Source organism: Phocoena sinus, chromosome 17 (genome assembly GCF_008692025.1).
Source record: "Phocoena sinus isolate mPhoSin1 chromosome 17, mPhoSin1.pri, whole genome shotgun sequence".
Taxonomy (NCBI): Eukaryota; Metazoa; Chordata; class Mammalia; order Artiodactyla; family Phocoenidae; genus Phocoena; species Phocoena sinus.
The window spans coordinates 71,081,195-71,095,418 of record NC_045779.1 but is presented as its reverse complement, the minus strand read 5'-3'; the positions used below and the strand labels follow the sequence as shown (position 1 = coordinate 71,095,418).

Sequence of the window (14,224 nt, the reverse complement as noted above, 5' to 3'; positions counted from 1 at the left end):
GCTCAGCCCTGCAGATGACAGCAAGGCCCTGGGATGACAGAGAAACACCTAGAAGGAAGCCGGCCCCCGAGAGATCACGAGATACCTGTACTCCACACTTGGGGAAACATTATGGGAAAGAGGAAAAAAAGAAACGCATTTGTTATTTAAGCTACTTTTGTGATGGGTCTCCTTGTTAGAGCAGGTGAGTATTTGCTCCAAAGCACACAGAAATAAACCCGCCATGATTTTCAGATACTGAGATAACTTCATAGAAAATCCAACGGAAACGACAGACCAAATATTAGAGGCGGTAAGAAAGCTCGCCAGATGCGGAACCAACTTCTTCCGCTACACCCGTATTTACCAACTGGAAAGTAAAATAGAAAACACGAAACCATTTACGTAGGGTCTCGCCTCAAGATAACTTCGCAAAACTTTTATGGAGAAAAGTTCAAAACTCCATGAGAAGACGTAAGGAGACAAAAATACTATGTTCCTGGTTATGGGGTTAAACTGATCCATGGATATAAGAACTAACATCCTAAAAACATAGATATTTTTCTGAAATGATTTGAAAAATTACATGAAACTACAATCCAATTCCCGTCAGGAATATTTTTTAAAATCTGTAAACTTATTCTAGAATATATATGGAAGCATCAAAGCCTGTGAATAGCTAGGCCAGTTTTGATTAAGGGAAGCAATGGGGCGAGGGCTCCCACTGGGAGGTCTGTATGAAAACAGGAAAAATCAGTGCTCTGGGCCCAAGCCAGCATCCCCTGCTCTCCACCACTGCTGGTTTAATGGACTCAGCATGGTCTCAGGTGCCCTCTTTGAGCCAGGAGCTGAGCTAAGTGCTAAGGCCGTACTAAGAGCTACTAAGAGCATAAATCACGTACCCAATCAAGCACCGAGTCACAGTAGAAATGGAAAAAGATGTGTTAGAAAAATTAAAAAGCATGGAAAACAAGTCGGAATTCCTAAAAATCGCTAAGTAGAAGTCTCTTCCCCACCGTGAGATCTTTCTGTTTTAGAGCTGGAGAAAGCCTTAGAGGCCCAATTCTTCTGAGTCCTGAAGGGTGGAGTGATTTTCCAGGTGGAAAACAGGATGTGCTGACCACAGAAGAGCCTGGAAAGATCTAGAGGAAGGCACAGCATTTTCTAGGAATGGTGGCAGAGCTGCTGAGTCTTGACTGTAGGGCTCATGTGGGAAAGGAGACCGGAAAATTTAGCTTGAGGCCAGTTTCTGAGGCCTGGAGTTCACTCAGAGGAATGCAGAATTGAGGCAATGTCAAAGGAAAGCAATGGAAATTTCTTCTGGGTCCTGAGAATCACAGCACAGAGGACATGACCTCCTCTGCCTTCTCTTAAAACTGGCCAAGGGGTCAGCGCCACAGAATTCAGGCTTGCAATATGGCTCCCATCTTCCTTTTTCAATTTGGCCCCCAGGGCAGGTGAAACACTCAGGATCTGCTTTTGCCTGGAGTTGCCTTCGCTTGGCATGGGACATGGGGGAGCTCGGGTTCCTTGAGTTCCCACAGTGTGCAGGGCACTTTACAAACCTTATATTGTGACTGCGTGAGCCCATGGGAGACAGAATTAATCACACCTATTTTATCCATGAAGAAGGCAGTGGTAAAGTGTTTCACCCAAGGCCAGCATCTTAATTCTGGCTTGTCTGACCCTAGGCCTGCACTCTTCCTCTGACACATTGAGACCCCGAATGAGTCACAGGCTCTTGGAGAAGGAGCCTCACAGTGTAGAAGAACACAGGATTTGGCTTCAGGTTCCAACCCCTAGTGCAGCTCCTTCTTTACTGTGTGTTCTTTAGCGGGTCACTAAACATCTCTGAGCCTTGGCTTTCTTTTGTCTAGATTAGAAATAAAATAAATGTCCCTGGCAAATTAATGCGAGGAATCTATGAGGTAATATATTCGAAGTGACTTATGGTCCCAAACATGCTAAACAAATAAATATAAGTTATTAATTATCACAGGAGTCTGTTTCATCCGAATTTCAACAGCTCTGGTCCCAAGATTTGTAGAAAGACTGAAGATTTTATCCAAGAATATAGCACCAACTCACATTCATTCCCCCAAACATCTGTTGGTAGAGAGCACATTGAAGAACTGCTAATATCTTGAAGTATTTTAATTCTCTCATTCCCAAATAATTTCACATGCATCCCCCCAAACTGCAGGGAGCAGTTGTAAAGGCTACCTCTACATGACTAAAACAGATGGAGGGATTATTTTTAAATACACTACCATTTGTTAAAACAGATTAGTTTTTGAAATTCCCTAAACATCGAAACCCTCCACAACTTTGAAAAGGAAAATTCTGCCTTCTGGGTCCCACTCAGTGTCTGGCTTCTGAGCAGGCCCTGGGGGAATCAACGCAGCCCTTCAGGATCAACTCAAAGTCAGGAAGGTCTGCTTTCAATACCAGGAACTGAAAGATGTTTGTGCTCAGGCCCCCTGACACTCAGATGCACCAAGCATGAAGGGACAGATTGAAGAAAACCTGAAGCAAAGGACGAGAAACAAAAGAAAGAGGTGGGAAGGCGAGAAGTGGACTAACCGGTGGGTCCCTTGACAACCCCCCCTCCCAGGTTCATGAGCTCCTTTACTGCCCGGATGTTAATCACGGAGCATTGACCCTAAGACAGCAGTGCTGGGTGCCCCAGGCTCTGTGGAGAGCCAGGCATCCCCGACTATCCTGGAGATGACAGTCTTGTAAGAGAAACATACATGGCAGTAGGAGTAATTATGTACCGGTGGGGAAGCAGGAGAGATGCCGTACGAGATTTACAGATGGCATCAGCCATAGGAAGAGGGCCTGGTTCGAGGCTGGAAAGTCTGGAAGTAGCCCCTGAAAGACGAGTAGGGAGGGCAAAGAGGAAGATGGGAGAAAAGGAATCCACGCACAGGAAACTACCAGTAAGAGGCAGGAACGAGTGCAGGGACCCTTCAAGGAGTACTAGAAGGCTCCCGTGGCTGAAGGGGAGAGATGAAGTGGCAGGAAGCCCTGCTCCTTGGCAGGGACAGCAATGATGCTGATCCCACCTCCACTGTGCTCAAACAGTGACACTTCTCCACCCTGCTTATGATCACAGGCTTGGATCCTGGGAAGGCTGGAGAGAGCTAGATGTGGTTTGATGGCCTTAGAATCGCCAGCAGGTCCATGGCACTGGCCTCAGTGGTTCTCCTTCGTACCTTCCTTTGTGTCACTTAGTAGTCTCCTCGTTGCTTTCTCTTCCTCCAGCACTGCCCCTCTGACACGCATCCTCCGCCAAGCTCTAAGAGAAGTCTTCCTGAAGGCGAGTCTAAGCAAGTTTCCCACCTGCCTAAAACCCTTTGATGGCACGAGAGTGCACACAGCAACACTATTTCCAGTAGCCAAAAGCGGGAAGCAACCCAAACATCAATCAATAGATGAATGGATAAACAAAATGTGCTGTACACGTACAATGGAATATCATTCAGCCCTAAAAAGGAATGAAACTCCGACGCATGCTACAACGTGGATGAAGCTTGAGGACACTATGCTAAGTGAAATAGGTCAGTTACAAAAGGACAGATCTTCTAGGATTCCACTAACATGAGGTAAATTCATATTAGAGTGGGCAAATTCACAGACACAGAAAGTAGAGTAGCAGTTGCCAGGGGCTGGGAGGAAAGGAGAATGGGGAGTTAGTGTTTGATAGGTACAGAGTCTCTGTTTAGGACGATGAAAAAGTACTGGTGACAATTCATGCTGATGGTTGTACTACATTGTAATGTACTCAATGCCAGTGAATTGTACACTTAGTACTGGTTAAAACGGGAAACCAAACCAGCAGCACACAAAAGACGCTGAAGGCTCCCATGCACTCAGGATAACACCCGAGGTGTTTACTGCAGGCTGGCTGCTCTCTGCCTCCACACCACTGTCCATGCAGACCCGGTCCTCCAGCTGCACTGCATGATGGGCAGACCCCAGCAAAGAGCCAAACTTTCCCTTGGTGCCAGGACTCTGGTTACGTGCCTACACAGCCTTCAACATCAGATGGCATAGTCTCTCTCTCAGGAGGCATTCTGGGACATTCTCTTTTTCCCCTGAGTTTGGTTGGGAGCGTCTCTCTGAGCTGCTCTAAGATGCTCTTTTAAATATCTGCTTTAAATGTTTGTCACCTCTTTCTCCAGTAAACTACAAGCTTCCTGAGAACGAGGTCATGTATTATTTAGCATGGCACCTCCAAAAATGAGCATAGCACCTGGCACCAGTTGGATGTTCAATAACATTAGAAGCTCATCAGTGACACAATAGCCATCAGAGCATATGCTGTGGTCAATAGGTTGTTTCCTCCATCATAATTATTTCATCACTATCAACATTCTCATGTCATCATCGTCACCATCAACATCACCATCACCAACATCACCATCATCATCACCATCATCACCATCATCACCATCACCATCATCACCATCACCACCATCATCATCACCATCATCATCATCACCATCAACACCATCGTCATCCCATCATCATCATCATCATCACTCAGCAGGTACTTCAGACCATCCAGTGGAATCCTGAGTGTTATGTTCTATTCTTTGCCTTCACTCACCAGTCAGCAACAAAGTTGGCCAAACCTTTGTTGCTCTGTAACAGATCCAGCTGCCCTCCACTGCTTTAATTGCTATTAAACCCTAAGGAGGAACTCCCAGGAAATAGAAACTCTTCCCCGTCTAGAATTATTAACATTTTAGCTGTGAGTGGACAGCAGTCAGGGGAGCCCTGCAGCATCCTGGCTCACATGAACACGGAAAGATGGCCATGGGCAGGACACCCACTCAGAACAAAGGATAAAGCAAGTCCAAGCAATTGAAGCCAACTGGGGCAAGGAGGGACCACCTTCAGCAAGACTGAAGGCAGAGCAGGAGACTCACCATCAGCACGGCTCTCTGGAAGAGTCTGGAGTCTGTGGCCCTGGTGGTTAGAAGGTGGACGCTGGCCACGTCGGCTCCGCCACGGTCTGCTGCCAGTGTCACGCGCTGAGGGTCCCCACCAAACGCTCCGATGTGGGTCTGCACCCAGGTCAGAGCCACCACCTGGTCCAGCAGCCCCCAGTTGCCGCTCAACTCGCCAGACCCTTCAGAAAGAGGAAAGCCTTCAGCACTCCGCGATTCTGCAACCTGGGATGTAACCATCCTCGTGTTGTGTAAGCCAGGCACGGGGTGCCGGTGGGGGGCCTGGGCTCCTGCCCGCATAGGTCTGGACTGTGGTTTCCCAATATAGTGGGGCAGTGGGAAGAGCCTGGGCTCCGGAACCAGGCCCACCTGGCCCGGATTCTCGCTTCAGCTAGGAGACTGCAGACATGTCCCTCCACCTCTGTGGGCCACGGCCACCCCATCTCCCCCCACTGCCCGTGAGGAGGGCGGCTTCTCAGATGAGAGGCATTGCACATTCAGACCCCAGGCTTGGCGCATCCGACGAGAAGGAGCTGAATTTCCGGCCCCCCATCTCCCCCCACTCTCCGTGTCTCCTGCCCCCCGATGATGGCCAGGCCCGGCTGAGACTCTCGGTCCCACCTCTTCCCACTACCTTCCATGACCTTCGAAACAGAGGCAGAGCTGCGATTCAAGTTTCTTACATTGTTTGTTTGTTGTTGATTGTCATTTGATGCTGTTGCTTGTTTCCAAAGCACACATCTTTTGACTACAGTCATGTATATGACCACATATGCAGCGCTCAGTTGAGTCCATCTCTCTTTTATTCATAGAATTCAGTAAACATGTATCAAAAGCTCAGCATGTTTTTTTAAATCGAATGATTCAGATACAAAGAAATCATATAGCCAACACATGCCCTTCCCCTTGGCATTGGGGACATGCCGTGCCCAGGCCCATGCGGCGTCCTCTGAATTCAACGGCTCTTCTTATCAGTCTACACCGCTAACTGCCCTGAAACACCAGGCCCGCTCTGGTTTGAGCCGAGGTTCATGCCCTTCGTCTCTGGCTTCTTTCCAGGAAACCCCAGCAGAACCCATGGCTCCAACCACCGCCTACGTGCCGACGACTCTCGGGACTGTGTCCGCAGCCCAGGGCACTCTCCCAGGCCTGGGCCCCTCGAGTTCCCCCAGGAGGCTGCCTCACAGGCACCTCAAGTCCATTCAGCCCCAAAGGGAATTGATTCTAAGTCTCCTGAGCGCTCCCACCGGCGGCCTCGGCAGAGTTTCTTACCTTCTCCTTCAAGCGTGGCACCGCCCACCCTGCTCCTGCACGGCCTCGCGGGGGTCTCCCCGACTCCTCCTTCGGCCGTGTCCCCCTCCTCCCCAGCCGCTGCAGGCTCTCCCGCCACTGACCGCCACCCCCTTTCCTCCACGCTTCTCCTTGGCCTCCTGTATCCACACATTCCTCCCTACAGTGAATTCTCCATGGCGCATCCAGAGTGGTCTTCTAAACTTAGAATCTTGATTTTCTCTCTCTCTGACACACACACACACACACACACACACACCGTGCCCCGTCCTATGTAAAATCTCCCCTCTCATCCCATCGTCCTTAGGACACCACTTCAGTTCTTCTATCACATTCAAAGCCCGCCGGGACCGGGCCATCCAGCTGTCAGGCCACATCTCCCTTTATCTCCCCACTGTCCTGTGCTGCAACCAGCCAGGCTTCCCCTCAGAGGCTCAAACACACCAGCCCCGCCCTCCCCCATGCCTGTGCTTGCACATGTGATTTCCTCCACCCAGAGCTGTGCCCTCTCCCCTTGACCTTCTCCAACTCCCTCCTCTGGCCCAGTCATCCTCCAAGTCTTAGCTACACCATCAACTCATAGGCAGCCCTCAGGGGAAGTGAGGGGCCCCTTTCAAAGTATTTGTCACCACTGGCTTCCCTGCTAGACTCTGCCCCCCATGAAAACCAGAAGCACAGAGTAGGTCCTTATGAAATGTTAGGTGAATGAAATGACTATAGTTATTATGAACACGATTCAACGTCAAGTGAAAAACTATCAGAAAGAACCCATATTCCCAAATAGAAAAACAGAAAGACCTTGCATCCGATTCCCCAAACTGGTGTTCACAAAGCTGACGAGGACACCAGCTCAGTGGACATAACGGTACGAATTACTCTTCCAGCTGGGGAGACACTCAGAATTTCTTCAAATGCATTTCTCATGTTCTGGGTTTAGTGAAGCCATTGGCACCATCCTCTCTGCGGACTTTTCTGGATTACACGCACATTCCATTGGTTAGGATGAGTGCTTTTGTTTCCAAGGTCTGAGGGAGGGCAGGAAAGCCGGGCACCAGCTGAGCAGGACCCAGTCTGGGAAGTGACGCCCACGGCCTGCATTTCTAGTGACAACAGGGAGGGACGCCACTGTCCCTGACTCTCACTCCCCATGTACCAGCTTCCCACTTACAATGCTGACATTCTGGGGTCTACAGACCCCTAGGATGTCAGAGATGAGGGTGCATTCAGGAGGCAAGTCCGAACTGGGCTTCACCTCATGCCAGGCGCTGTGCTGGGTAGTGCAGAGAGCAAGATAGACAAGATCCTGGCCCTCGAAGCAGACGCCCTCCGGGACATGCACACAAAGCAGCCACCTAGCTGCTCTGAGATGGTCTAATTCAACCCTTTCCTCCCCTGGTGGAACCTGAGACTTGAGAGGGAAAGAGTCTGTTGAGGTGCAAGAAGCAAATTTGAGATCAAGTTGGCACTTAAATCCAATGCACACTCAGAGCCCTTTGTCCTAACATTCAATCCAATTCAACAAACATTTGTCCAAAAAATCTATGGTGTGCAAGGCACTGTGTTATTTTCATTAAAAAATTTAAGTGCTCTATTTATGGAACTTTCTCTGTTCAGAAGCCTTCATAACTCCCTCATTCCTGCCGCATCAAGTCTAACTCCTTCCTGGCTTTTCAGCTCCTCTAAGATTGACTTCAGCCCATCTGAACAGTCTGGGTCCCTTCACTTTCTAACACCTGCCCTTGTCCAGCCATCGGCGTCTGCTCATCACCTGTGTTCATTGCCCTGCAGTCTGGCCTTGGTTGAGCTCCATTCTCTTTATCCTCTAGGACTCCGTCTCACCTGGCTCAGCCCCGCCACAAACACATAGCGTGCAGTGCTGCTGGGGGTGTGAAACTGGACAGGGCTGCTCTCTGCTGGCCAGGCGTGTACAGTCCAGGAGGGAGACGGGTGTGAGTGGAAGGTGTCCGGACAGTGTGACGTCGCTCTCCCCCATCTGCCTCACACCGCCCTGATGGCCCCCCAGCTCCACGCTCCCACCTCTCTGGTCAGAACACACCAGCAAACATTCGACTGTTCCCTCACTGTCTAACCGGCTCTTGCTATCCCATTTGATTTCTTCATCTGTCCCTCTAAAGCTCCTTAGCTGGGCTCACAGCAGGTTCTCCCCCAGCTCTTGCTGATGGCCATCAATAGAAGGCATCATGGTGTGTGGGCTTAGCCGGCAGGTTATGGAGCCAGACGAGCCGGGCACAGGTCCCACTCCAACACCTACTAGCTGTGCGGGGCCCTGGACAAGTTACTTAATGTGACTTGACTTTCCCCATCTGTAAAATGGAATAATAATAGTACCAACCTCAATAGGTTGTTATGATGATTGAATTTGTTAATATCCGTAAAAGGAACAGAACAGTGCAATGCCTGGCATAAAGCACTCTGGAATTTGTTTGGTTTTTCTTAAATAAAATGAAACAGGTTTAGGTCCCAGCATTATCTCACAGGTGCCCCTTGCACAGTCTGCCTTGTCTTTAGTAGCAAAAATTACACCTGTGACGGGGGCAGGACTCTGTGCCTGTTTTTCTGGTTAGGATGGTGAGCAGACCCCCTCAGAGGGGAGGCTCCAAGCGCCCCAGGGATGACGGGGTGATGGGTGTGTTACGTGTCTGGCCTTCGGTCTGTCTCCCTAGCCAAAGCCCACTTCCTCTGCTCCCACACCCTGCAGAGGGCCCGCGAGCCATGGCCGACCCACTCCTCTGACCCTGCACACCACTGGCCCGGGTTGCCCTTGTTGCATTGCTTTGCCAGAGAGAGAAGGATAATCACTGTGCCCCACGGCCCTGGGGTCTGTCCCACCGGCAGGGTCCAGGCTGGGAGAGGGCCTCCCTGGCCCATCACCAACCCCCTCACTTCCTTCCCAATTGCTCTTCATCAGGAATCGTGCTCCTTTTAAGTACTGCTGGGTTTCTCGCAGAGAACGTGAGTTTGTCTAGTCGGCCGCAGGCCTGGCATGAGCTGCTGTTTTCAGCTTCCTCCCATCCCTTTCTTAATGTGCCTCTGGAGTCTGGAGCTCTTGGGGGATTATCTTCACTCTGGGCTACAACAGTAGATGGTGCACACATTTATCACATGAGACGATGTACATGAAGCAGCAGCTTGGCCTAACTCAGTAAATGCCAGGGGCTGCAGTTGCTGGTGGCCAGATGCAGGGCCGGGACATGGCTGCAGCAGAGCCCTGGCTTGGAGAGGCCCTGCCAGGGAAAGCAAAGGGGCATTAGCCCCCGGGAGCCCCTGCAAGGTGCCAGCAAGGTTCCCGGTGTCTGCCTTCACATTCTTGATCTCCTGAGAGACGGGCAGCCTGGGAGGGGATGGGACGCTGAGGGAGGGACCGAGGGACCCGCCCAGAGCCCCTGAGCCCCACAGCGCGAGGAGCTGCTCCTGGACCTTGCTCTTCTCGGGTGCAAATGCTGTGCACTGTGCAGGACACCAGTCTGGGGCTGGCACTTGAAGTCACCCAGCTCTTTCCAGACCTGTCCTGAACCACAGTTTCCAACTATTTAAAATGGAAAGGAGGAGGGATGAGTAGGTGGAGCTCAGGCAAGTCTCAGGGCGGGCGGTGAAACTATTCTGTATGATTGGTGGACACGCGTCATGATATGTTTGTCAAAACCCACAGAATGTACAACACAAAGAGTGAGCCCTGCTGTAGAGTATGGACTTTAGTCAATACTAACATACCACTATGGGCTCATGGGGTGTAACAAATGTGTGGCACCAATGCGGGACCTTAACAGGGGAAACTGAGGCCGGGGAGGACGCGGCATATGGGAACTCTGTAATTTATGCTCAAATTATTCTGTAAATTTAAAATCATCTAAATAATGAAATCTATTACATATATGTATGTTTTTCTTTTCTTTTTTGGCTGCATCACTCATCTCGTGGGATCTTAGTTCCCCGACCAGGGATTGAACCTGTGCCCTCGGCAGTGAAAGCGCCGAGTCCTAACCACTGGACCGCCAAGGAATTCCCTATATATATTTTTTTAATGGGAAAGGGATGATGTATTTGTGTTGGAAGTTTATTGGGGGCTTAGCTGAATCGCACCCCTGCTCTTTTCTCCCTCTGCTGTGAGTGCACACCTTCTCCACCTGGGACCTTGCCGTGGGATGCTCAGTGTCTGGCGGGAGGTGGTCGTCTGCAGCCAGGAGCCTGTGTGTGTGTCCTAGTGCTGCTGCCCCTCCACCCACCGGCCCTGGCGGCCACTCTCTGGGTCTCAGTTTCTTGATTGACTGATGGCTCCCCTAGGGGCTGAACTGCAAGGAGCTCCAGGTAAGAGATGCTAAAGATCAGGAATGTGGGAGGGAAGTACTAGGAGGTCTCCAGAATAAAGCAAAGAAAAGCTGCCTGAGCCTAAATGAATTAAAACACTGATCCTGGGCTTCCCTGGTGGCGCAGTGGTTGAGAGTCCGCCTGCCGATGCAGGGGACACGGGTTCGTGCCCCGGTCCGGGAAGATCCCACATGCCGCGGAGGGGCTGGGCCCGTGAGCCATGGCTGCTGAGCCTGCGCGTCCGGAGCCTGTGCTCCGCAACGGGAGAGGCCACAGCAGTGAGAGACCCGCATACCGCAAAACAAACAAACAAACAAAAAAACCCCCAAAAAACACTGATCCTCTCTGTACACAGAAGAATAAGGAATCTGTAGGGCATTTCTAAACACCAAGGGAGAGTAAACTATTTTTTAAAATGATACCTATTCTCAATCTTTAACATTAACTGCTAAGTATTGTTCTTTCTTCTTTCTTCCTCTGTATCCCCTGTCTCCTACATTTATTTTTTTAATTAATATTTATTGGAGTATAGTTGCTTTACAGTATCACATTAGTTTCTGCTGTACAGCAAAGTGATTCAGTTATACGTATATATATATCCCCACTTTTTAAAAAATAGCTTACCCTTACATGAATCATATATCATATATGTTATATAAGCACGATATATAAAGCATGAGAAAAAAGCAAACACATTAACCCACCACCCAGCTTAAGAAATAGAACAAACACCACAAATTCTTGAGAGGACCCTTACACAGACAACACACATAAACAGGAAGGCAAACACCATGGAAACTCCTGGAACCCCAGTTTTAAATGTGCAACTTTAAGAGGAAGCAATTCTCTTTGAGGAGTTTTCTTTTCTTTGGGGGGGGAGAGGGAGTGGCACAGATAACTTTTCCAGACATGTCAACTTTAGAGAGCTGGGGTTTTTTTCAGTTTTAAAAGAGATTATATTTGTGAAACAACTAAGTTAACATTTTTCTCCTTTCCCTATTTCCTTGAACACTCAAGTTATATGCTAAAGATATTTTAAAACTGTCCTGAATTAAAAGAGACTGTGAAAGTTGCAAAAACAACAACAACAATAAAACCGAAAACATCGAGGGAGCAAGCTATCATTTCTCTTAGTGTTTCATCCACGGGATTCAACGCCCAGTGTGACATTAAATTTAACTCACGGCTGCGGAGCATAAAGTCCCTTAACCTCTCTGAGCCTCGTCGTTTCCTCTATGACATGACCGCACAGGGCTGACCTTGCAGAGGTGCCTGGAGACTGAAATGACGTCACCCAGGAAAGATGTCTGGTAGAGATGGACGCTGGGTGAGGGTAACTCTCCTCTCTTGCTGACAGCTTTGCTTTAAGCACAAGGAACAGGCAGTGTTGCAAGTCAGGAGTGAGAAGGTGTGGGTGTTCTGGAAGAGTTCCAACCCCGGACTCTGCCTCGCCGGCAGCAGAAATGAGTTTCCCTTCCAGGAAGCCCACAGAATTCTCCATAAGATCACAGCCCATGAAATCACAATCCCCGCCCCCTCACAGAGGGATGGCATATGGAAATTCGCTCTCTTGTGTCTGGAAATGCTCTGAGCCAGAGTCAGCCGTGTCTGTGAAAAGCTCCACCTGAGCGGGTCCCACAGGCTGGGTTCTGAGTTTCACCATCTCTTCAGAGAAAGGAGCTCCTGATTGAACAGATTGTCAGTCGTGTGTTTGAAAAGAGGAAAGAAAACCCGGGCAGGGCGTTCAGTGCTCCAGCAGCTGCCCCCGCACCCCTGAAGGAAAGTCTGGAATCTGGTCATCATCCACATTCTCCTCATTGGCACCTGGTCGCATGTTGCCTTAACTTGTTGCCTGTTTCATGTTTGTTGTGCAGACGAAGAATCTTCTTTATGACACTCAAGGCCTCCTGCCACGTGGTCCACCCAGCCCTCATTCCCCAGCACTGCCTGGCTTCTGCTCACACAGGACGCCTGCTCCACTCGGCACATTCTAGAGGAGTCCGTCATTCCCGCCAGGCTACCTCCCACCCACCCAGCCATACTGAGCAGGCAAGACATTCCAGGTCTTAACTGAGATCCCCAGAGAACAGAGATGCTGCTAGGTGCCTGTCCCTGAGGACTCCTAAAGCCCATCACAACCTCTAAAGTCCCTTCACGTGTAGCGTATCACTGGAGCCTCACAGTGACTTTGGAAGTTGGGTAAAATTATTCCCATTTTACAGAGGAGAAAACTGAGACTTGGAGAAAGGAAGGGTTTTATCCAAGGTCACACAGACAACCCTTGGCTCTTCAGATTCCCAGACCAGCGTGTCTGCCCTCTGCCATGTCTGCCTGTCAAACGACTGCCCTACCACTGGGGGTTGGGGTGGGGGGGTGGGGAGATGGAGGAAAAGACATGGGTGGATGACGCTGGGATTGGTCCAAGCCTCAATTCTGCCCTGTGGGCTGGTGGGGAAGGTGGAGGGCATAACCAGAGTGATAAAGGCATCTGTGACTGGAAAGGGGACAGGCCGGATATTCACAAGTGATGCTGGAATTCGAGGGGAATCAGAAATCATTGTCTATGCAGCCCTCACTCCAGTAAATGGCTTCCTGAGGGCCCAAGAGCTCTAATCCACGCCTTAGAGTCTCCAGGGCAGGTCAACCCTGGTGATGAATCCTGGCTGTGCTCCTTCCTGACCACGTGAGCTTGAGCAAGGGTCTAGCCCTCTGGGGTCTCGGTACACACACGCGCACACACAGATACATCACAAGATAAAACATGTACTTGGAACAGCTTCAGACACATGATAAGTGTAATCAGTAGTAACTGTGACTCTCATCTATGGGCATCAGCATGGCTGGAGGGTCTCGTGAATGCACTGGTCATACCACTCCCCGCTCAGCAGGCTGGAGGAGGGCAGCCGGCTGGGAAGGATGGGCCTTGGGGAAGAAAGGACTAAACGCACACAAAGAACACAACGGGCTCAGGAGGTCAGCGGTCCCCACCAACGCCAGCAACTCACCAGAACTCAGGAAGCCAAAGACACCCACTCGGTAGCTGGCAGTGACCACGATGAGGCTGCCAACAGCAGCCAAGAAGGAGCCGTCCACAGCCGGCTGGCCCCCGCCGGCCCTGCCCTCTGCGGCGTTGTGGAGGAACACCAGCACAGACACGTTGGGGGCCTGTAGGGATTGGAGAAATGTGGGAGCTCCAGGCGGCCGCTCTCACCCCCCAGAGTTTGGTGAGGGCACCTTCCCCATGCAGGTGTCCGACTGTGAGGTGACGCGTGACTCTTCCTTCACCTCTGCCCTGTAGGCGTATTTAGTCTCAGCTAGGGGCTGAATTGCGTGCCCCCCAAATTCACATCTTGAAGCCCTAACCCTGGCTGCCTCAGACTGTGACTGTGTTTGGAGACAAGTCCTGTAATGAGACGGCCCTAATCCAATAGGACCGGCGTCCTCATACAGAGAAGAAATTTAGACACAGATGCACACAGAGGAGAGGCCTGTGGAGACACAGGGAGGAGAAGATGACCATCTACAAGCCAAGGAGAGTGGCCTCAGAAGGAAACAACCCTGTAGACATTTTGATCTTGGACTTCTGGCTTTCAAAATCATGAGAAAACACCCTTCTGTAGTTTCAGCCTCCCAGTCTGTGGTACTTTGATAGAGCAGACTGAGCAAAGGAG

The 14,224-nt window shown here is 50.3% G+C and overlaps 1 protein-coding gene across 2 annotated transcripts in view; it reads right to left on the bottom strand.

Moving 5' to 3' along the window:
* TG (thyroglobulin) overlaps positions 1-14,224 on the bottom strand; it is a 244,126-nt gene that overhangs the window by 91,881 nt on the left and 138,021 nt on the right. For both annotated transcript variants that reach the window (XM_032609643.1, XM_032609642.1), the window contains 2 exons: positions 13,559-13,718; positions 4,917-5,119 (listed from right to left, as the gene is read on the bottom strand). In XM_032609643.1, coding sequence (XP_032465534.1) covers positions 4,917-5,119; positions 13,559-13,718 — 363 coding nt within the window. The remainder of the gene's footprint in view (positions 1-4,916; positions 5,120-13,558; positions 13,719-14,224) is intronic.